Source organism: Ascaphus truei, chromosome 22, assembly GCF_040206685.1.
Source record: "Ascaphus truei isolate aAscTru1 chromosome 22, aAscTru1.hap1, whole genome shotgun sequence".
Taxonomy (NCBI): domain Eukaryota; kingdom Metazoa; phylum Chordata; class Amphibia; order Anura; family Ascaphidae; genus Ascaphus; species Ascaphus truei.
In genome coordinates, this window is record NC_134504.1 from 19,003,101 (window position 1) to 19,028,217 (window position 25,117).

At 46.8% G+C, this 25,117-nt stretch overlaps 1 protein-coding gene across 1 annotated transcript in view; it reads right to left on the bottom strand.

Annotated features, from left to right (window-relative positions):
• CEP112 (centrosomal protein 112) overlaps positions 1-25,117 on the bottom strand; it is a 287,868-nt gene that overhangs the window by 144,208 nt on the left and 118,543 nt on the right. The window contains exon 9 of the mRNA XM_075579533.1: positions 3,034-3,283. Within this exon, the coding sequence (XP_075435648.1) occupies positions 3,034-3,283 (250 nt within the window). The remainder of the gene's footprint in view (positions 1-3,033; positions 3,284-25,117) is intronic.

Genomic DNA, 25,117 nt, shown 5'->3' on the forward strand with positions numbered 1-25,117 from the left:
ACATCACTATACACACACACACACACACACACACACACACACACACACACACACACACACACACACACACACACACACACACCACTATACACACACACACACACACACACATCACTATACACACACACATACACACACACACACACACACATCACTATACACACACACATCACTATACACACACACACATCACTATACACACACACACACATCACTATACACACACACACACACACACACACATCACTATACACACACACACACATCACTATACACACACACACACACATCACTAAACACACACAACCCCCCCACACACACGGTGTTACATACATTAGCGGGGCTCACAGTGTTAGCAGCACATCTCCCGCTCTCTTCCCCACCGGTCCCGGAGGCTCCGCCTCTTCCTCCGCCTCTCCCTGTTTCCCGCGCTTTCACCCCCCCTCCACGTGGAGCTGCCGGACGGGTGAGGGAGCTGCCGGACGGGTGAGTGAGCGGCCTTCACCTCCCCTCACCCCCCTTCACCTTCCCTCACTCACTTCCCCTCGACCCCCCCCCCCCGGCGCCACTACAGTCAGCGGGGGAGCGGAGTGAGCGAGCGCGCGCCAGGGACACAGCGGGGGAGCGGCCACAACACGCTGCCTCCCGCCTCAGATCCACGTGGGATCTGCCGGACGGGTGAGGGAACGGCCGGACGGGTGAGTGAGCTGCCGGACGGGTGAGTGAGCGGCCGGGCGGGTGAGGGAACGGCCGGACGGGTCAGTGAGCGGCCTTCACCTCCCCTCACCCACCCCTCACTCCACTTCCCCCTCCCTTCCACATCCCCTCCACCTCCCCTCCCTCCACCCCCCCCTTAACCTCCCCTCCACCCCCCCCTTAACCTCCCCTCCACCCCCCCTTAACCTCCCCTCCACCCCCTCCCTTAACCTCCCCTCCACCCCCCCCCCTTCACCTCCCCTCCACCCCCACCCTTCACCTCCCCCCCTTCACCTCCCCTCCACCCCCACCCTTCACCTCCTCCCCTCCACCCCCCCCCTTCACCTCCCCTCCACCCACCCCCCTTCACCTCCCCTTCACCTCCCCTCCACCCCCCCCTTCACCTCCCCTCCACCCCCCCCTTCACCTCCCCTCCACCTCACCTTCACCTACCCTCCACCCCTCCCCTTCACTTCCCCTCCACCCCCCCCCTTCACTCCCCCTCCACCCCCCCTTCACCTCCCCTCCACCCCCCCCCTTCACCTCCCCTCCACCCCCCCCCTTCAACTCCCCTCCACCCCCCCCCTTCAACTCCCCTCCTCCACCCCCCTTCACCTCCCCTCCACCCCCCTTCACCTCCCCTCCACCCCCGCATCACCTCCCCTCCACCCCCGCTTCACCTCCCCTCCACCCCCGCTTCACCTCCCCTCCACCCCTGCTTCACCTCCCCTCCACCCCTGCTTCACCTCCCCTCCACCCCGCTTCACCTCCCCTCCACCCCCGGTTCACCTCCCCTCCACCCCCGCTTCACCTCCCCTCCACCCCTACCTTCACCTCCCCTCCACCCCCACATTCACCGCCCGCCCCACCCCCCTTCACCCCCACCTTCACTCCCCCCTTACAACCTACCACCTCCCCCCCTTCCCACCACCTCCCCCCCCCTTCCCACCACCTCCCCCCCTTCCCACCTTCCCACCACATCCCCCCTTCCCACCACCTCCCCCCCTTCCCACCACCTCCCCCCCCTTACCACCCCCCTTCACCTCCCCTCCACCCCCCCTTCATCTACCCTCCACCCCCCCTTCACCTCCCCCCTCCCCCCTAGCCCCCCACCTCCACCCTTCCCCCCAGCCCCCCACCTCCACCCTTCCCACCTACCCCCTTCACCTCCGCCCCGCCTTCACCTCCCCTCCGCCCCGCCTTCACCTCCCCTCCGCCCCCTTCACCTCCCCTCCGCCCCCCCTTCACCTCCCCTCCGCCCCCCCTTCACCTCCCCTCCGCCCCCCCTTCACCTCCCCTCCGCCCCCCCTTCACCTCCCCTCCGCCCCCCCTTCATCTCCCCTCCGCCCCCCTTTCACCCCCCCTCACCACCCATCCTCCTCACCTCCCCTCCGCCCCCCTTCACCTCCCCTCACCACCCCCCACCACCCCTCCGACCTCACCTCCCCTCCTTCAATGCCTTTCATCCGCCCTCCTGCCTCTGCCTTTCGCCCACCCGCACTTCTGCCTTTTACCCGCCCACCGCTCACACCCCTGCGCCACACAGCCGCCGCACGCACTCAACAGACACCCGCCACTCGACACACACCCGCCGCCTCTCACCCACCCGCCGCCTCTCACCCACCCCCACACACTCGACACACACCTGCCGCATCCTGCCCCTACGCAACAATATCACTGACCAGCTGTCACCCGCACTCGCCACACACCCGCCGCCTCACACCCTAGCAGGACCCCGACCCACAGCCAGCACTCACTACCCATGCGCCACCCGTACTGAACACCCACCTGCCGCCTCACACACGCTCACACCCTAGCAGGACACGCCTCACATTTTCACATCACTTATGTCACCAAAATATACATTGTACTGTGGTGTGTTTACAATAAACCATTTTTATACAACATCGTATTACATTTTCTTCCATCTTTCTTTTCAACATTATTATCCAACCTTTCCAACAAATAGTCACCTATTGTTCCACCATTTATAAATAATACTACCTATTACGCATTTACATCCCGGGCAACGCCGGGTCTCTCAGCTAGTATATATATATATATACACACACACACACACACACACACACACACACACACACACACGAGAAATGTAAAAGTTGTTCACTCAATGGGAATGCACCTCCAGCATTCCTTACTGTGGACAGCTGCTTTACGTTAAAACCTCCCTCAAAAGAGTGGCTTGATCAAGACTGTTGACCTCTTCCCCAGTTTAGCCATGCGTTGCTGGCCTGTCTGGCAGTACAGGTGTTATGGCGACAGGCTGGCTGCATTAACCTTTGCACACTGGTGGATGTCCCAATGTGAGGGCCCTACCCAGGCATTCGCCCCTCACCTTTTCCAGCGCCTCTTCGGTTTCGGACGCGTGTGTCCTCTGCATGACGACCTTCATTGTTTCCATCTCTGCTCTCAGTTTGCTGAGGGCCACCTCGTGCTCCCGCGCGGCCTTCTGCTTCTCCTCGTCCCTGAGCAGCGCCAGCTCCTCCAGTTGCTGTTTGCGCTGAGAGTTCACATGGATCAGCTCTTCCTTGAGCTTGTGCACTTGGACCTCCAGTTCCGATACGATCTGGAATAGAAATCAGGAGGCTGCACTTATTCTCCTTGCGACGTTACAGATATCCCTGAGGCAGAATCCCTCATAACCAACGAGTCACAGAGACCTATCCATAAAACCCAGAGAATTGTGTCCGTGTGAAAGTACACATTTTCGCACAGAGACATCTTGCCACAATCGCCCATGTCAAAATCGTGCAAAAGTGGCTTTTAGGTCCCTATTGGTGCACACCCCTGTGAAAAGTGCGTGCAAACGAGGTTGTTTTTTTTTTTCATGCGGTTGTTGTGCTCATTTCCGGCATGTCACTGCTCAGTGATACAAACTAAAGGGCATTATCCCACCTGGTGGCACGATACAAGCATTTTCATTGGTACACTGGGAGTGAGGCAACAGGATCACATTTGTACCATCAAACCCTCAAGCAGTGGGAATTCCACTATCAAGGTAGCAAGTTAGGTTTCTGTGTCCACTATCCAATGGATACCAGATGCCTACCTGTGCCCTATTCCAAAGATAAACAACTTTTTAGCATCGTGGGTTGCTCTTCTAAAGCAGCAATTCTGCCAGATTTGATTTTATTACAGACGTGCAACCAGGGGGGTTCTCCGGTGCTGAACCGTATTATTTCCCGCGCGTGGATCTCTCATTTCTTGAGATAATCACTGTGGCAGTTGCGAGTGCTGGGCCCACTTTTGGGCAATGGCTATGGCTGTTCAAAATCTTGCAGTACCGGCAGACCTATAGGAAGCAACCGATGACGTTGATCGACGGCAGTCGCCATGTTGCGTTCTCCAAAGGGAGCACCGGTAACTACCACAAGTAATTATCTTGGGATCTGGAGTGTTCCCACTGCGGACAATAGAGCTGTCCTGCCCCCTCCCTCCTTCCCCCCCTCCCGCCCCCCCTCCCATCTCCCCAGAAAACCCCATTGCAATTACCCAACAAAATACATTTCCGATATCGGACGAGGGCTGCTTTAAGATGCTCTAAGTTGTAGATTTGTGATTTTTGGAACACAATCAAAAATAGAATGGGTGTGTACAGTTACTTACTATCCTTATAGAGCTTAAGTGTTGCCTTTAATAAAGCACCATAGTCTTCAAAATCCTATATGTGTTTATTCTTTTTTAAAAAGCAGTTGTATAGTATTACATTTAAAAAAAAAAACAGAAGATACCCGGGCGGTCTCTAGAGTAATGAAGGAAGTACCTACTTAAGGGGAATAATACGCAATAACGAAAGTCAGGGTATCCCCTCCTCCAGTACTCCCAGGGTCGTGGCCGATATATACAGATATATATCTGTTTGAACTTCCCTATCCCCACACTATTGCCAGGTGGGGGCATCTGACATATGAATCGGGCTATTTAACCCCTTTCAGTGCCAGTGCCAGCACCTGCTTCTGAACACCTAACTAACATCACCTTTTTTCGTTGTGTGTACATTCGTACCGAGATGAGGTGTTGACTGATACAGATAGACTCTGCAAGCAAAACTGCAGAGCATCTCTGAGGATAAGCACTCACGCAGGGCCGTGTGAGTGGATTATTATTATCATTAATCACTACCCTCATTCCAATTGAAGGGAGGTCTGTGAGTTGGGGATTTTATCCCTCTCTCCCACTGTATACTGCTTACACCCATTACAGTTTTTACCCCTGATTGATCTTTATTTCTATGTGTATAATCATACCGAGGAAGAGACTGTACACCAACAGCCGGGAAGAGGAAAAGACGGCTCGCTAAGAAGAAACAAAAACACCTTTATACAACGGTGCTCACACAAGGCCGTGTGAGTATTTATTATATCACATTCTCATATGTTATTTTCCCGAACCTAGTACTATTATTGGTGGTTCGATTGGGGCTGAGACTCCATCAAGTACACTATCCCTGACTTGTGTATAAAAGGTTTTATTGTCCATACTGTGCTCCCCAACCTTTTTTGTTTTTCTACGTGTAGTATTACATATTAGTTCCTTTTTCCTTCATTTCCCTCTCTATGCCCTTTTTAAGTCGTTTGAATGTATTAAGCATCCTGGGGTTTCGATAGCAATCATTTAGGGAGCCAAAGCTCTTCCTCTTTTGAAATAGGCAGCCATATTGGGTGCCCAAGGAAGCAGGATTGTTGCCAATCGATCAGGAGAGAACAGGTCGATTGGCAGCTTAACCTTAACCAACTGCTGCATCTACTAAAAAAAAAACATGACAAGAGCAGATGACCCTTTAAAGCTGCAGACCAAGCAATATCCTACATGTGTTTTTTTTTTTTTTTTTTTTTAAATATCAGTTCGGGACAATGAGAAAATACTTGTAGCATTTTTTTAAAACAACTCTGAATGACATTTGTAATGTATTATAATGTAACAAGCATTTTTTGCTTCTTTAGCAACCATTTACAAAGTCACATCCCCTTCCTCCTCTGAAACAGGCTCTGGTACACCCCTTTTTAAGCCCTGCCCTCGCTCTAGCAGTGCACCAATTGTATCTAGTGACTGCCTGGTCACATGATCTTCCCCACAGAACTTTGCATCTTTGGTCCTCTTCTGCTGCACTGACAGCCCTTTAGTGAACCCCCCGAGCTGAATCTTCGCCAATCGATCACAGGAGAACAGATCGATCGGCAACTTAGCCAATTAATTATCATTCTGTGGATTGTATTGATGCACATATTAAAGGGAAATTTTAAATGCAGCTTGTTCTGCTGCTTTAATATGACGCTTAAAAAGAATCTGACACACAAGAAACGATTACAAAGCTCGGTATACACACAGTTCTCTTGATGGTCCATTAAAAGATATCGTTCAAGAAGCCAAAGAAGTATATTTCTAATAGATGTATTGGCAGAGGAGAAGGGTAGGTATGTTGTAACTTAATTGCTGAATATACATTTTTGAGACAGTTCACTTAAAGGTATTACAACCTGCAATAATAAGGCAGCAAAGAATCTAGATTTGAACACCTCAAGTGTATTTAAGTGCTATTTGTGTATGATAGCAGTAGCCATTGTGCTCCTGGAAAACTATCCTTCGATGAGTCTCCAGCGCCAACGGGTTAATATACAATATTATGCTGCGCATTTCACCAAAGTAAATGCACTTATTAGAATATTTTATTTAAATGAAAACCGTCCAAAATAAACTAGCTCGGTGTTGGTAACCGCCTGAAACACGTTTGGCTGACACATTAAGAGTGTATATTTTTAGAAAGGTGCATTAATACCGAGTAATGCGAACCCACAGGAATGCAAACGGGACCCCAAAAAGCAAGGGCGTTCTCTGTCATGTTACGAAGAAAGAATTGCGTTCGGCGAATGCAGTAGGCAGAGGGGAGAAGGGGATTCATCTCTGGCAGCCTAATTTGCTGTGGATACTCTGAAGCATACTGAGTTACTTACCTTCTAGGATAGAGAGTATGAGAGTATTCGCCACATCTGTGGCTTTCAATCCTGTCACAGAATTGCAATACGCTACCGACATTTCCCAAAATATGCAACACTTTACTGCGCTGCACGGTCCAAATCAGAACTTCAAAGCAGCGCTTGGTGTTCAGGTAAAAACCCAGATATTCCCCATCAAAAAAAATGAACAAGGCGAGAAGTATCCTTTTACAAACGCACTGAGAGAGAACGTTTTAACTTACTTTACTTTCCATTGTTTGCATGGGAGAAACTGTACATTTACAGTGTTGTTATTATTATTATTAATACTAATCAAAATCTATTTGTATGGCGCCAACATATTCTGCAGCGCAGTACAATAACATTGTATGACAAACGAGTACATGTTAAGACAAACTGAGACAAGGAGGCCCTGCCCCAAGGAGCTTACATTCTACAACGAGGGGAGTGGACACAATGAATAGGGTGTGTGTGTGTTTCTTAGCAAGGGTTTGGCTATCAACTTCAAGGCTCCGAGTATGCGCTTCCAGTGTTGGGTAGGTCACCTTGAAAAAGAATGTCTTTAAGGAACTGTTAAATGTATGTATGTATGGTAGGGAGCAAAGAAGGGTAACCAAAGGAAGGACACTGAGAGGTTCGAAAGCTTGTAACATATCAACTACTTGTTGCTCCAATAAAAGGCCCAATACTCCCTCTCCCTCCCTTGTTACTACATGTATGGTAGGGAAGAGTCTGACTGTGCGTGAATTGAGAATTCCTGAGTTGGGGTGCAGCACGGGAAAAGTCTTGGAGACGGGAGAGAGAGGAAGTAATAAGGAAGGACGAGAGATGTAGATCAAGAGCGGAGCGTAGACTGCGTGTGGGAAAGTACTTGGAAATGAGGGCAGAGATGTAGAGAGGGCCGGGGTTATGTATATGTAGGTGAGCCCAAGTGTCTTTAAAGTGACTCTGTAGGATATAGCTAGCCAATGTAGTGATGTATAATGGTGCAGCAGAATATGAGAAGGCTCTATACCAGGAGTGCCCAACTCCAGTCCTCTTTTGGTTAGGTGGCTCAATCAGTGTCACAGTCAACGACTGCACCACCTGTGTTGAAGCAGGGATACCCTTAAAACCTGAACTCTTGGTGGACCTTGAGGATTGGCGTTGTCTACCCCTGTTCTACACTCTCATCTGCACCTCCTATATCTCAACTCTCGTCACACCCCTACTCGTCTCTTACGCTCAACCTTAAGTATGTCTCCTCTTTGCACCTTTACCTCTACAGCCCTCTCCCGTCTTAAACCTTTTTCACTAATCTCTCTCTCTACTTTAGGAACACACTTCCACTCCATACTCGTCATGCACCTTCACTTTCCACGTTCATATCCCAGGTGAAATATCCCATCAAAGAAGCATCCTCATTAGCTTTTTTACGCCTCCACGAAGAACCCAGATGCACTTTCCCTCCCTGACTGCAGTTTTAATAATTCACTTTTACTCCTACTCTGTCCATAAGCCACATAGATGGTAAGCTCTTCAGGGCAGGATCTCACTATGCCTTATGTTGTCATGTACCTGTTGCACTTATCCCCATTGTTTGTCATTTATTCACCTTGTATTGTAATTTTGTATAGCGCCGCGTACATTGTGGGCGGCTATTTAAATAAAAGGGTAAGTACATAAGACTGTTCATGCCTCTCATTTCAGAGTAAAATATAGGAGCGCTCACAATTCAATTCCTGGAAACTACGACGGGTGCAGTGATGAGATATGTATGTACGGTACAGTACGTACATGCGTTACTCGGTTATCCCCCCGGAATCTGTCCCGCAAACCACCGTCAGAGTGCGGACAGTTGGATTGTGGATCCAATGTAAAGCCGCGACGGTGAGCGTCGTATAATTCGTTCGGCTAATACGTTCCGCGGAATGTATTATCGTTCGACGGATAACGGACTCACGGGTAGCGAGGACGACTTGTATATCTCCATTTATATAGCGCCATCCAGGTACATAGCGCCTTACAATACATCTGACATAATATTATAAACACATAATGGGAATAAGTGTTTCGGACATAAAACAATAGGAAATGTGTCCCTTCTCCAGGGAGCTTCCTATCTAAGTGAATATGATTGGCACTCCAGCAGACTTGTGCAAAAGGTAAACAAAATGTATTCCAAATTAGGACAAAACATCGATCTATTTCAACATTTATTTGAAGTTTGTCCACCTTTTGCACAAGATGGCTGGACTGCCATTCATATCTTTCATCACTGCTACACCTTTTATTTCCCACCTGCATTGCAAATGAACTTAAATGGCATCAAAAGCTTATGTGTAATTCCTATGTTCAGTCCAACACAAGAACGCACATGGACAGCATATACTGACTGTCCCTTATAACTCTGCTCTCCATGTGGGCAAAATGAATAATGATTGGGAGAAGCTGGCAGTTTATGGTAACCAGACACACTGGTCCTCAGCATGTTTTTTTTTTCTTCATTTAAGACCATAAAACTTTACTTAAGAAAACAAACATCAAAGTTAGCACATCCAACAAAACGAAAAACGAGAAAATATACCCACCAAGTAAGAATAACATGCTTTGATAACAATGTAATGTTTCTTCAAGAGAACATTCCAGTGCTAACTGCTTCATCTCAAGCTGCCTTTTAACACCCATGTTACTCGAAGACAAATTATTAGAATTATTTCTACATGGCAATTTTTGGACACATTACTTTTATTTTTCCAGCCCCATTGCTGACTTCTTACAGTCAGATTTCTTTGTCGGAGAAATAATAACCTGTAATTTCCTAGAGCACAGCTATAGATCTCAGTCCTTGACACTGCAACTTTAGAGAGGCTAATACAGGGGTGGCCAACTCCAGTCCTCAAGGGCCACCAACTGGTCAGGTTTTCAAGATATCCCTGCTTCAGCACAGGTGGCTCAATCAGTGGCTCAGTCAACGGCCAAACCACCAGTGCTGAAACAGAGATAGTCTGAAAACCTGACCTTTTGGTAGCCCTTGAGGACTGGAGTTGGCCACCCCTGGGCAAATCTGCATTGCTGAAAAACATACAGACCTAATGTTAGCGTTTATGAGCACAGAAGTAACCTGCCCAAGACAGAAAGCGCTAGCACTGGGTCTCAGAGGCCAGAAAATGAACAAGACTCCTCATGTTCTGCTATAATCTGATTCTACCCATGCCTGCCAACTAACTCCAGGTCATAGTGTGATAATGATCCAGGCCTGGTTTTGTCTTCCCATTTGTTGCTGTGTTAGCAACTTTGGTATCAAAGAGTAAGGTCTAAAGACCGCCCTGTATCGTTATGTCTCAGCTACCCTGACGTTAGTTGGCAGGTATGTTACACCTCTGCTTAACATCATTTTTCTCTCGCTGCTTTGTACAAGTCTCCAAAATACGAACCATTATGAAACCACAAAAAAGGGCTAATTACTCTACATTCGGATTAGGTTTAATTCCATCAAATGCCTTCCCATTGACTTAATTACAGCTTCTAAGAGCACTTAATCTCATAATAAAACCAAATTCTTTAATCCATACCTTGAGGTGTACATATTTTAGAAGCAGGTTCCTAGAGGTTAATGCCTTTAACACTATCACAGGTATAACCGCGTAATCCCTGGCATTTTATTGGTCTACATATAAAAGCAATTTATTACTGTAGCCGGATTAGTTCTGTCCCTTAGAAGTCTTTGTTTTCACCTGACAGTTTGACATCTTTGTCCTGCAAGCTGCTACACATTGTTCTGTTATTGGAGGTGTCAAAATACTCACAGAAGCCGTTTATACTTGGGGGCAGATCAGTGCTCCCTTTGAAAAGAAACGTGTGGCTGTTTATTGATACAGCAAGGGTAACGTAACAATATGATGACGTTCTTGACGCAGTGCGAGAATTTTCTTCTTACATCAATTTATGAAATGCAGGGAATTTGTTAACTGCAGGGAACTTCCCGAAACCCTCCACAAACTCCCTACAACTCTTACCCCAAACCCGGCACAAACTTCCTATAAGTCCTTCCCCAACCCCTCCACAAACTCCCCACAACTCCTCCAGTAATCCTTCCCCAAACTCCCTACAACTCCTTCCCCAAACCCTCCACCAACTCTCTACAACGCCTTCCCCAAACTCCCTACAACTCTTACCCCAAACCCGGCACAAACTCCCTACAAGTCCTTCCCTAACCCCTCCACAAACTCCCCCCCAAACTCCCTACATCTCCTCCCCAAAACCCTCCATAAACCCCCTTACATCCCCTCCACAAACACCCTACAACTCCTCCCCCAACCCCTCCACAAACACCCTACAACTCCTACCCCAACCCCTCCACAAACTTTCTACAACCCCTCCACAAACTCCCTACAACTCCTCCCCAACCCTTCAACTCCTCCCCAACCCCTCCGCAAACACCCTACAACTCCTCCCCCAACCCTTCAACAAACTCCCTACAACTCCGCCCCAACCTTTCCACAATCTCCGTACAACTCCTCCCCCAACTCCTCCATAAACCCCCTCCACAATCTCCCTCCAACTCCTCCAGTAACCCTTCCACAAACTCCGTACAACTCCTCCCCCAACCCCTCCACAATCTCCCTCCAACTCCTCCAGTAACCCTTCCACAAACACCCTACAACTCCTACCCCAACCCCTCCACAAACTCCCTACAACTCCTCCCCAACCCTTCTACAATCTCCCTTCAACTCCTCCCCAACCCCTCCGCAAACACCCTACAACTCCTCCCCCAACCCTTCAAAACTCCCTACAACTCCGCCCCCAACCATTCCACAATCTCCGTACAACTCCTCCCCCAACTCCTCCATAAACCCCCTCCACAATCTCCCTCCAACTCCTCCAGTAACCCTTCCACAAACTCCTTACAACTCCTCCCCCAACCCCTCCACAATCTCCCTCCAACTCCTCCAGTAACCCTTCCACAAACACCCTACAACTCCTACCCCAGCCCCTCCACAATCTCCCTCCAACCCCTCCACAATCTCCCTCCAACTCCTCCCCAATCTCCCTCCAACTCCTCCAGTAACCCTTCCACAAACACCCTACAGCTCCTACCCGAAACCCTCCACAAACTCCCTACAACTCTTACCCCAAACCCGGCACAAACTTCCTATAAGTCCTTCCCCAATCCCTCCACAAACTCCCCACAACTCCTCCAGTAATCCTTCCACAAACTCCCTACAACTCCTTCCCCAAACCCTCCACAATCTCCCTCCAACCCCTCCACAATCTCCCTCCAACTCCTCCCCAATCTCCCTCCAACTCCTCCAGTAACCCTTCCACAAACACCCTACAACTCCTACCCCAACCCCTCCACAAACTCTCTACAACCCCTCCACAATCTCCGTACAACTCCTCCCCCAACCCCTCCACAATCTCCCTCCAACTCCTCCAGTAACCCTTCCACAAACTCCCTACAACTCCATCCCCAACCCCTCCACAAACTCCCTCCAACCCCTCCCCAATTTCCCTCCAACCCCTCCCCAATCTCCCTCCAACCCCTCCCCAATCTCCCTCCAACCCCTCCCCAATCTCCCTCCAACTCCTCCCCAATCTCCCTCCAACTCCTCCAGTAATCCTTCCACAAACTCCCTACAACTCCATCCCCAGCCCCTCCACAAACTCTCTACAACCCCTCCACAAACTCCCTCCAACCCCTCCACAATCTCCCTCCAACCCCTGCCCAATCTCCCTCCAACTCCTCCAGTAACCCTTCCACAAACACCCTACAACTCCTACCCCAACCCCTCCACAAACTCCCTACAACTCCTCCCCAACCCTTCTACAATCTCCCTTCAACTCCTCCCCAACCCCTCCGCAAACACCCTACAACTCCTCCCCCAACCCTTCAAAACTCCCTACAACTCCGCCCCCAACCATTCCACAATCTCCGTACAACTCCTCCCCCAACTCCTCCATAAACCCCCTCCACAATCTCCCTCCAACTCCTCCAGTAACCCTTCCACAAACTCCTTACAACTCCTCCCCCAACCCCTCCACAATCTCCCTCCAACTCCTCCAGTAACCCTTCCACAAACACCCTACAACTCCTACCCCAGCCCCTCCACAATCTCCCTCCAACCCCTCCACAATCTCCCTCCAACTCCTCCCCAATCTCCCTCCAACTCCTCCAGTAACCCTTCCACAAACACCCTACAGCTCCTACCCGAAACCCTCCACAAACTCCCTACAACTCTTACCCCAAACCCGGCACAAACTCCCTCCAACCCCTCCCCAATCTCCCTCCAACCCCTCCCCAATCTCCCTCCAACTCCTCCCCAATCTCCCTCCCACTCCTCCAGTAATCCTTCCACAAACTCCCTACAACTCCATCCCCAGCCCCTCCACAAACTCTCTACAACCCCTCCACAAACTCCCTCCAACCCCTCCACAATCTCCCTCCAACCCCTCCACAATCTCCCTCCAACTCCTCCCCAATCTCCCTCCAACTCCTCCAGTAATCCTTCCACAAACTCCCTACAACTCCATCCCCAGCCCCTCCACAATCTCCCTCCAACCCCTCCACAATCTCCCTCCAACTCCTCCCCAATCTCCCTCCAACTCCTCCAGTAATCCTTCCACAAACTCCCTACAACTCCATCCCCAGCCCCTCCACAATCTCCCTCCAACCCCTTCACAATCTCCCTCCAACTCCTCCCCAATCTCCCTCCAACTTCTCCCCAATCTCCCTCCAACTCCTCCAGTAATCCTTCCACAAACTCCCTACAACTCCTCCCGTAACCATGCAAAAAACACCCTACAACTCCTCCCATAAACTTTCCCAAAACTCCCTACAATGCCTCCCCTAACCCTCTCTACATCTGCACCGTATAGCCAATCTCTAACTGCACCTATAACCGCTCTCCAAATCCCTCACAGACCCAAGAGGAGCAAAGATGATGCTAATGCAATGATACAGTGACGCAAACCAACGCAATATGATATCAACCCTTAGTTAACATCTCTATACCCAGATATGATCCATAGCACAGTACTTATATACAATTCCATTTCTTTTTGCCAGAAAAATACACTGTTGGCCTCAGGTGAATAGCTTGTTATTTGAGAATCTTCAAGGACAACTCAGACATGGTGCATTGAAGTGACATAACAAGAAAGGAAAACTATGAGAGTTACAAGCAAACTTTGATACATCCCATTATAAAAGTTACACTGAGTATCTCCTCCCCCAATTGTACCCACAAACGTTGACGCAAGGCGCAACTTTGACACAAAGTAACACGATACACAATGCAAAAGAACGCAACACATTGAGGATTTTAGCGCGAAAATAAAATTATACTTATAATGCACATTGGGTCAAGGGTTTTAAAAATGCAAGCAATATATCTTAAAGCAGCAATCCAAGCTGCCGTTTTTTATTTTTCTATTTATTTTTCTCTTTAATATGTGCATCAATACAATCCACATGAGTAATTAGCTAAATTGCCGATCGATAGGCAAAGATTCGGCTCAGGGGTTCACTAAATGGCTGTCAGGGCAGCAGAAGAGGATCAAATATGCAAAGTTCTGTGGGGAAGATCATGTGACCAGGCAGTCACTAGATACAATTGGTGCACTGCTAGAGAGAGGGCAGGGCTCAAAAAAGGGTGTGTCAGAGCCTGTTTCAGAAGACGAAGGGGATGTGACTTTGTAAATGGTTGCTATAGAAACAAAAATGCTTGTTACATTATAATATATTAAAAGTGTCATTCAGAGTTGTTTAAAAAAAATGCTACAAGTATTTTATCATAGTACAAAACTAATTTATTTAAAAAAAAAAAAAAAAAAAACACGTAGGATATTGCTTGGTCTGCAGCTTTAAGTAGGCCTGCACCTATTTTTACTCGTATTTATTGGTTTAAGCTGTTGTATTTTTGTCCTTCATTGACATACTTGATGCATACAAATCAGCCAGCGTGGTTACAATCCGTGTTAATGCTCTGATTTTTAATTCGAGAACTGTACTGTAATCATAGGCCTCTGATGGATGAAAGGAACTCAGCCCTTGGAATATTAGATAATGCCACATTTGCAAGTCCTGAACAGATCTGTGCTATTGGGAACAATAAATAAATATATATATACTGTATACAGGAAATAAAATGCACTATTTCTCGTGAACTTATGTGTACATATATAAAGGACTTTGTACTGTTCGGCTGATGGAAGAAATGTCTGTGCAGGGATTAATCCCTTTTCATCATAAAACCTCATCTGGTTTGGAGCCCAAGTCCATCAAACCTTTTCTCTTTAAAGTCCCGCCTTTGATTCTGCATCAATTTATTCAAACCGCAGCTGGGTGGCTGAAAACGAAAGGACAGCATCATTTAAACCAAACATGTTCCCGACTTGAAAGGAAGGCTATAATTAAAAAAATGGGCATAAAAGAATGGAAATGGGATAATATTTTTTAATGGCAGTTCAAAGGGCGACAGATGTCAGAGCCTTTGAAGATGTCAGCACACTGGGCAAGGCCATGTCATTAAATTAGCTGATCTGGAGGTGAAGCAGTTTGTTAATGACAAAAAAAAAAAAAAATACAAACAAAAACCTTGCAGACTTGCTTCTGTTTTTAATTTGAGCAGGGTTTTTTTTTTGCCGTATTTTCTGATTAACGGCATGTGATGATATTTGCCCTGCGGCTCCTGCTGCTGTGTACCTAACGGCATTCTTTGGACAAAGCGGTAGCTTGGAGGAACTTCCTGGAAAGTTGGATTTGTTCTCGGTGTTGCGACGGCGTTGCTTGGTGGGACGAACTGTTTGCCTTCTGGAAGAGTGTTGGGAGACTGGAGCGAGAGCCAGAAGTTCAACGTGCGGCCGGAGATGTTCCAAAAATATGATCAACAAATCGCAAACAGGAGCTAGACTCCGTTTGTCGAAAGCATACTGTATGGCGATTGGGTAGAAATGTTGCATTTGTCAGCTAAAGGATATATACAGCTTTGAGCTCTCTGCACTGCTGAAAGCATCATTTGAAAACGTGAAGCCAACAAGTGCAGGGGTGGCTAACTCCAGCCCCAAAGGGTCAGGTTTTAAGGCTATCCCTGCTTCAGCACAGGTGGCTCAATCAGTCCTAGTTTCAGCCCAGGTGGCTCAATCAGTTCCAGTTTAAGCACAGGTGGCTCTGTCTTTGACAGAGACACTGATTGAGCTACTTGTGCTGAAGCAGGGATATCCTTAATACCTAGCCTGTTGGCGACCGTTGAAGACTGGAGTTGGCCACGCCTGACTTAGTAGAACGTCAAAGATTTCTTATTCCAAGGGGGAAGCTGCGTCACAAAATCTACAGTTTTAAAGTCAGTTTAAGTTAAACAACATTATTCCCATTATGGCATCTATACTGTACGCAGCACACCTAAGGCAGGTAGGTACATGTACGGTGCCCACCAAGTGTCACTCTTCCCGTTGCCCATCGTGCAGAAGCCATTGAAGTTGTACTGGAGAGCATTCCCTAGTTGACTTAAATGTTTACTACAAACACAATGTTTTGCACAGGAGGGGATCCCATGTGATTGGGGTAGGCAGGAGCGGCAGAGCCTTTGTAAAATGTAGTGGGTATAGTGGCTGATTGCAAGGTATGCTAAAATGTGTTAAATATCTGCGTAAAGCGCTTTCAGGTTAGACCTTATTTTATGTATTGTATATTATTGCAGCTGTAAAAACACACAGAGAGCCTTTAAAGCCGGGATCTGGGCTGAGCATCATTTTTTTTTGCTCCAAGGCATGGCCAACTCCAGTTCTCAATGGCCACCAACAGGGCAGGTTTACAGGATATCCTTAATACCTGGCCTGTTGGTGGCCCTTGAGGACTGGAGACGACCACCATTGCTCTAAGACAAGGGTGCGCAAACTGGGGGGCACTTGCAGAAGCCCCGCACTCTTCCCCAAAGCATTTAAATCAAGAGCTGGGGGAATCACACGCGAGGCCTCTGTAACTCACTTACCTGATCTCCGGCAACTTCCAGCAGGGTTACGTCAACGCGACGTCGCGTGACGTTGTGTCATCAGAAGACGCCTATCAAAAAGGTAAGAGCAGGCAGGTAGGGGAGCGCGAGCAGTTGGGGAGAGCAGGCAGGGTGGCGCAGACTAAAACGTTTGCGTACCCCTGCTCTAAGAGATCTTCTTGCCCTTTCCAACACGGCTTTTATTTGTGAAATCTGACTCGTCACTTAGCAGATTAAAATGGAGTTCTCCCTAAAGCCCATTGCAGAGTAAAAGTTACTGTAGCATGGTAACTTCCAAAGACAGAGCTTAAATCATATTCTTTAAACAACAGAACCACATTTTGTTGTTAAAAGAGCAGAACATACTGTAGTCAGGGGGCAAGGTACAAACACTATATTATATATGAGTTAGACTCGTACAGGCTTCTACGGGATATTGCAGCATCATTTGTTTTGTATGAGGCAGTGGAACTGTCTGCATGTAAATATAAGAAGTGTTACCTTGGTTTGTAACCAGTGGTATAAAAACACCTCTACAGCTGGTGATTGATGTAGGACAACGCAGGTTTCACATAAATGACATTGCATTTTGCAAGACAGCTAATTAAAACCCGCCCCGGCTTGGAAATCTCGTTTTGCATTTGAGTGCCTGGGCATATTTTGCTCTGAACATTGTAAGCAGCTAATGCAAAAGATCTTACTAATGACTCGAGCCCCTTATCTCACACGCAGGCTAGAATAATTCTGTACATCTGGTTTCACACATTTAGGGGGAGATGTATCAAGCCAATCTTGAGGCAGAGAGACACATTTGCATCTTGCTCCACTTTGTGCCAATGTATCACGCTATTTACTGCATTATAAATACGGTGGTAACATCACTGGCTTTGAAGTATGTTAACTGGGTTTGAATCCTAGTGTCAGTGTCTTGCGACCTTGGACAAAACACTATCTACCTGTGCCTTAGGCACACGCACACAAACATATACACACACAAAGGGGGAAAGAAAAAAAAGATTATAAGCTCTACGGGACAGGGATATAGAGAGCAGTGTACACTACAGCGCTATATAAGTCCTCTGAATTTGATAGTTGATACAACATTTAATTGGAAGCCAGCCAAGGGATCCGAGAAAGTGAGAAGCAGAGAGAGATGTCCAAGGGAGTGTTATAATTCTAGTAGTAGAGATTTGTATATATTGTAAAGTAGATAGCTGTGAAGCAGGAAAGACGGATTACAAAGATTGCAGTGGTCAAGGTGGGAAAGAATGATGGCATGGCTTAGATGTAGTTATAGAGTGAAAAATTAAATGCCAAATCTAAGCAACATTGTGGAAGAACAAACAGCAATAAACCTACTTATTTAACAATGTGCTCCAGGCGTGAGAAACTTAATAGACAATTATCTTAAATATGACATGGCTGAGAGCAACAAGAAAAATGGGACAGTGAACCAAAACACACTTTTCTTTGCTTTGATCAATCTTTCCTTAAAAGGGGAGGTTGTAATGTGTGTGTGTATGTATATGTGTGTGTATGTGTGTGTGTGTGTGTGTGTGTGTGTATGTATGTCTGTGTGTGTGTATGTGGGTATGTGGGTATGTGTGGGTATGTGTGTGTGTGTGTATACAGCTGATTGATGATCTCTCTTAACAATGGTTGTGCTAGGGGACAAAACATTGATTTCTAATAAAATAATTATTCTATAGCTTGGCGAGTGCCTGTCCTCTGGACTGTATTTTGTCTCTCTCTCTGTCTCTAAAAATAGAGCTAATGCTCATAATGACAATAATATCCTGCAGCATAAAGTGATGCTAAGGCTAAGGCCCTGCTCCCAGAGTCAGCGCGCCCACACTGCAGACAGGCGGTGCGCTGACATACACAGACCGCGATATGCGGTCTGTAGGGAGCGGGAGCCGGAGCGGGAGGTGGGCGGGAGTGGGAGTGGGAGGTTTGAGCGGGAGGGGGGGGGCGTGGCTTGAGCGGAGGGACCCGGTACTCTCCCCCCCCCTCCCTCCACGGCTCGGGCTGCTGATTGAAGGTAAGTAAAGCAACACACACAGACAGAAGCAGGCACTCACGCACTCAGGCACACACATACACACACACAGACAGGCACTCACGCTGCTTTCACTCCACACTCCTCCCCACTCCCTGAAGCCTCTCCTCCTCCCGAAGCCTCCCCTCCCCATTGGCTCACAGCCACACCACGTGACGCGCCAACGCTAGGGATCACCATTCTCTTGTATCCCATAGCGGCTGACGCGCCACAGCGTGTAGTGAGCTGTGCAGCCAGGGGGGACCGGGACCGGCTCCGCAGGATTCCCCTGCTGGTGGGGAACTCGCGTGTGGCCGCCTGCGCCACCGAGCGAGCGGGACCGAGGCCTAAGTTAGAGCGTACACCTTCCAATCTTTTTTTTTAATGAACTCAAATAGAAATTAGTTTCATAGCTACAATGTGTCTGGGTTCTTTCATTGGAGAATAAAAAAAAAAATGCACGCGAGTTATTGTTCATCCCATTAAAGAGAAGCTGCTGTCAGTTTGTCATGATAAACACACAAGTATGAAAAATTGTCTGCATCATACCATTAAGCATGGCTCCAATTAGCAGAGAATTCGAGACAGAATGCCAGAATAATATGCTTCATTTTGCCACATCTTTGAACATCTCATGATATTATCAATTTAGCCATTTCCATTTTCACATTGGTTTCATTATTTGCATTAAACTTGCTGTCACAAAATGGTCTTTTATATACACGAAGTATATATATCAATGGTGTCAGTTCCTAGTGTGATTGAGCTAAAAGATTTAATAATGGCTCTAAAATATCACGGTAAACACCGAAAATGCACATTTTTTTCAAGTACTGTATGCTGTCAACACACATTTTGGAAAAGTCAAAAAGACGAGTTCCTGTTTTAATATTTAATACTGTTCATCTGTGTAGTAGTTTTTAACCTCTTTCCACCCTAGCAAAATGTTTCAGGTATTCTGGCAAAGAAGGGAGTAAGGATGTTATCAAGATACCTTACAATGAAGGTGAGCTGAAACCGGAGATGCACCATAGTGGCACAACTGGTTGGCAGGTTACTAACCTCCTGCTACAAAAATATTACTAAAAGTAGTATTAAATAAAAAGCTTTCCATTTCGTCTTGTATGTTCTCTTCACAGCCAGGACATGAAATGTCTCTTATTTAAAGCTGCAGACCGAGCAATATCCTAGATGTGTTTTTAAATAAAATCAGCTCTGTACTATGAGAAAATACTTGTAACATCTTTTGCAAAACTCTGAATGACATTTTTAATGTATTATAATGTAACAAGCATTTTTTGTTTCTATAGCAACCATTTACAAAGTCACATCCCCTTCCTCTTCTGAAACAGGCTCTGGCACACCCCTTTTTGAGCCCTGCCCTCACTCTAGCAGTGCCCCAATTGTATCTAGTAAATGCCTGGTCACATGATATTCCCCACAGAACTTTACATCTTTGGTCCTCTTCTGCTGCACTGACAGCCATTTAGTGAACCCCTGAGCCGAATCTTCGCTGATCGATCACAGAAGAACTAATCGATTGGCGGCTTAGCGAATTACTTAATGTGTGGATTGTATTGATGCAAACATTAAAGGGGGGGGGGATCGGCAGCTTGGATGCAGATTTAAAGTCAAAACTGCTCGGGAGGGACGAGAGAGTTTGGATAAATATAAAGAGACGCCCAAGGACCTAGTAGGGTCGCCAGTTTATCGAGACACAGGAAAATAAGAAGACTACGTGATTCAAGTGGTTCTTATCTGTAGTCAATTTCTATTTGACATGTCCATTGAAACTACTGGATTGGCCCAAGGACCATGTGGGCAGCTGTAATCCAAAGACCTATATACTGTAAGGATGGATATACGAGAGGTTGTGGTTAAATTTTTGATGTCCAGTTGTCTTTCTTTTTTATTTTGGAAAGACCTATATATACTTAAAGGGAACATAGAGTTGAGATGCAGGAGAGTAACTTCAAACAGTTAAAATATCATGAAATATACAATACTATACATGCTGAATCTTTTAGGATGTTCTATATCCTTCAGAATGCATGTTTGGGTTCCAGACCAGGGAACAACATTTTAATCTTAAATTAAATGTTATTTTAAAGAGTGAGATTTTATTCAAGTCTATAAGATGATCACTTCACTAAAAATTATTGAGACTCAGTACAGCAAGTGGAACATATAATTTAGATTGTACTTTCAACCTCTTTTCACAATAAAAGGTCCATATTAACTAAGTGGTGCGAATCCATAAGACCTCTTCTGGCGCCCGAAGTGAATAGGCTGTAAGATGTTGTTATTGTAATATTGTTGAAATGAACATACTGTAGAAATGGATGACATATGGATGAAATGGACTGGGGGGGGGGTGTCTCTGGAGATGAGGTTGTTGGTGGTGTGCAGAATCCATTTTGTCTGTATTGTATTGTCTTGTGTGTCTCATGCTGTTTTCCTGCAATCATTTCATGTGAGAAAGTAGGTGTATGTATCGGTTTTGCTACCAGGACTCAAGGCCAAAGCGGCCTATAGCGCAATGCCCAGAAATAAGGGAGAAGCATGTATTCTACAGTTATACAGACGTCGAGATAAAACAATTATCCTAACAAACCTTGTTCATTGTATTAAGAATGTTTTAACCCAGTTTTTACTTATTTAGTGACCTTTATTATGATTGGTTTAGCATAGGAAGGAGATATTGTATTCTGCCTAGCAACTTATTTTAGACAAAGAAACTCATCTTAATATATAAAATCGAATGGTTAGTGAGGTTAGTGCTATCTGCGGTGAATCTGATTGGTCCTCAGCCTCTGGCCAATCAGATTGCTGTGTGTGACGTCACCCAACTGCCACTCTCTTCCCCCTCGGCTCGCGCGCGCCACACACACACACACACACACACACACACACACACACACATCCCGCTCCAAATCACCTCTCCACGCTACAAATCACCCCTCCCCGCTCCAAATCACCTCTCCCCCCTCCCCGCTCCAAATCACCTCTCCCCTCTCCCCGCTCCAAATCACCTCTCCCCCTCCCCGCTCCAAATCACCTCTCCCCCTCCCCAGCGGCATCACCTCTCCCCCTCCCCGCTCCAAATCACCTCTCCCCCTCCCCAGCGGCATCACCTCTCCCCCCTCCCCAGCGGCGCTCAAACTCAACTCTCCCCCTCCCCAGCGGCATCACCTCTCCCCCCTCCCCGCTCCAAATCACCTCTCCCCGCTCCAAATCACCTCTCCCCCTCCCCGCTCCAAATCACCTCTCCCCCTCCCCAGCGGCATCACCTCTCCCCCCTCCCCAGCGGCGCTCAAACTCATCTATCCCCCTCCCCAGCGGCATCACCTCTCCCCCCACCCCGCTCCAAATCACCCCTCCCCGCTCCAAATCACCTATCCCCTCTCCAAATCACCTCTCCCCCCCCCCCGGCGGGGGAACAGGCAGCTGCCACGCGGCGCGTAAGATGGCGGACCCCCTTCCTCCCTCGCGGCGCCGAGTCAGAAGATGGCGGCGGCCGGAAGTACAGGTAGGTGTCGCTCCCCCACCTCCGGCGCCAAACGGAAGTGAGAAAGGGCGCAACACACACACAGGTATACACACATACACATGTATACACACACACACACACATGTGTATACACACACACGTGTATACACACACACGTGTATACACACACACGTGTATACACACACACGTGTATACACACACACGTGTATACACACAAACATGTATACACACAAACATGTATACACACAAACATGTATACACACAAACATGTATACACACAAACATGTATACACACAAACATGTATACACACAAACATGTATACACACAAACATGTATACACACAAACATGTATACACACAAACATGTATACACACAAACATATGTACACACACACAAATGTACACACACACAAATGTACACACACACAAATGTACACACACACACAAATGTACACACACACAAATGTACACACACACAAATGTACACACGATGTGTATACACACACACGTGTATACACATGTGTATACACACACACATGTGTATACACATGTGTATACACACACACATGTGTATACACACACACGTTTATACACACACAAACATGTATACACAGACACGTATACACACACACACACGTACACATCTATACACACACACACACACACACACATACAATGTATACACACAAACATGTATACACACACACACGTGTGTATACACACACACACACACACTATCCCCAGCACCACCACATCAGCACACCGGTATCCCATGCCCCCCCAGCACACTGGCATTCTCGGCTCCCCGCCATTCCCAGCCCCCATCAACACCATCAGCACACACACATCGGCACCTTTGCACCTCCCCCATCGGCACACCCACCTCCGCACCCCCACATCAGCACCAAACCCTCCCAAATCAGCACACCGATACAATCACCATCAGTACAGCCACAGCAGCACTACCACCGCACATGGGCCACGTGGACCACTCCCCACCCAAATGCCACACCCACACCACAAACATCCCGGGCAACGCCGGGGCTCTCAGCTAGTATGTGTATAAAAAGGCTGCATGGGCCTCCCCTTGCAGAGTCTCTTGTGACACTCCTGTATGCTCATTCTGTAAAATTACAATAAACTCATTATCTACGACCCGTGTTTGCTCTTACCTTTGTGCATTTGCAAACAACGACAATGTCTTTCAGTGCTGGGTATATTACGGAATAGCACTGATTTGTAAACACAGCCAAAGTGACTAATCCAAGGTCACAAGAAGCTGGCAATGGGGTCTGAACTTGGTTTTCTTAGTCCCAAGGACCATCAGTGCCTAGATCACTGGGTTAATCTATATTCCCATGGTCCTGCACAAATTTGAGAGGCCTAACCCCAACGTCAATACATGATACTTCAATAAGCCTTAGTAGATGATGGTTCCATGAAGTCAGTGAGCAAGTGATACTGGAGATGTGATTGTCTTTTAATCAGTGTGACACTATAAGAATATCTCTAAAGACTTCTCATGCCAAATATGGCATCTTATTCTTCCATTAATAACTTCTTTTAACAACATTGTGTGTATATATTTTTCCCTGTATTATCATGGCCATTCTGGAGCAAAATTGTTGCAAATAAACTAATTTCCATCTCAACACCTTTGCATCACTGTATCAAGGTACTTGCTCTACTTTGCCACATGTGCCTCAATTTAGGATTAGGAAGCGTAAATAAAAGCCGCTTGGCAGGAGTTACTTCACCCAGGAATTGTAACAATCTTGTTACAATTGATGGGTTAAGTAATTTTGAGATTCCGTGAGTCGCTTTTCTCCATTTTTACGTGTTAACCTCTGCAAGACATAATCCCTTTGTCAAGTGGAAAATGATAGATAACATTATTACATTTAGAAGCCGCATGTACGTAGGTAAAAGTGCAGTGGGACACAGCAAATACAGTATGTCTGTGCGTATATCTGTTACGTGTCTATCGAACATTCCCAAACAAACTTGGGCTACATTAAAAAACAGAGCGACTTCCTTTTGCAAAACCGTATTATCTCATACATGAGAAAGCATCACAACAATGGTTTGCTCTTCAATAAAGGTCGAAAGGAGGTCCAATGAAGGTCGAAAGGAAGTATGGGGAGGCGAACGTGGCATTTAAGAGCTGATGTGGATCTGATACATACTTTTAAAACTTAACACCAATCATTTTCACATCAAGTCTCTGTTGTGTCTTGGGGCTAGAGTTCAAGTCTCCACATGGTTAGATTACGAATGAATCATACGCAGGGTATACAACAATCGGCAAGACCCCGTGGAATCTGTGTTGGGTGCGAATGTTTTTCACAATAATGGAGAATTCCTGCAGGATTAAAACAACTGAGGTTCTGGCAATCACTAAATCCAGCCTGTTATAGGGGATTTTGTTAACCCTTCTAGTGCCACAGGGGACATAAAGGCATGGCAATGCACTGACACGGAGGAGGTTAAAAAAAATATTTACCAAAAATGCTGTAAAAACGACCATTAAAACATCCTGGAAAAACGCAGATTTTAATCTCGGTGACAGCTCACATGACAAGCAGTGAGATAGAAGATCTTTGAAAAAGACAAGTTTGATCATAAAAGTTGAAGGCATTCCCTGTGATGTTGCAGTTTCCATGGTAACTACATATTCAGGCAGTGCTGTGACACCAGACTTTTTTTTTTTTACAATTTACACATGAGAAATAGGCTGTTTGGTTGAGTAAATATTTCAGTGCTACATGTGTATGAAATGCCGTAAACTGAGCCACTGATAAATAGAGGTCAGTAGCTATGAATTATAGCACAAACAGCTTGCAATCTATGAAAGGAGTAATGCAGACATTATTCCCTTAATAGGACATATTTCTAGGAAATAATTAAATCCATGCAGTGGTTCAGGT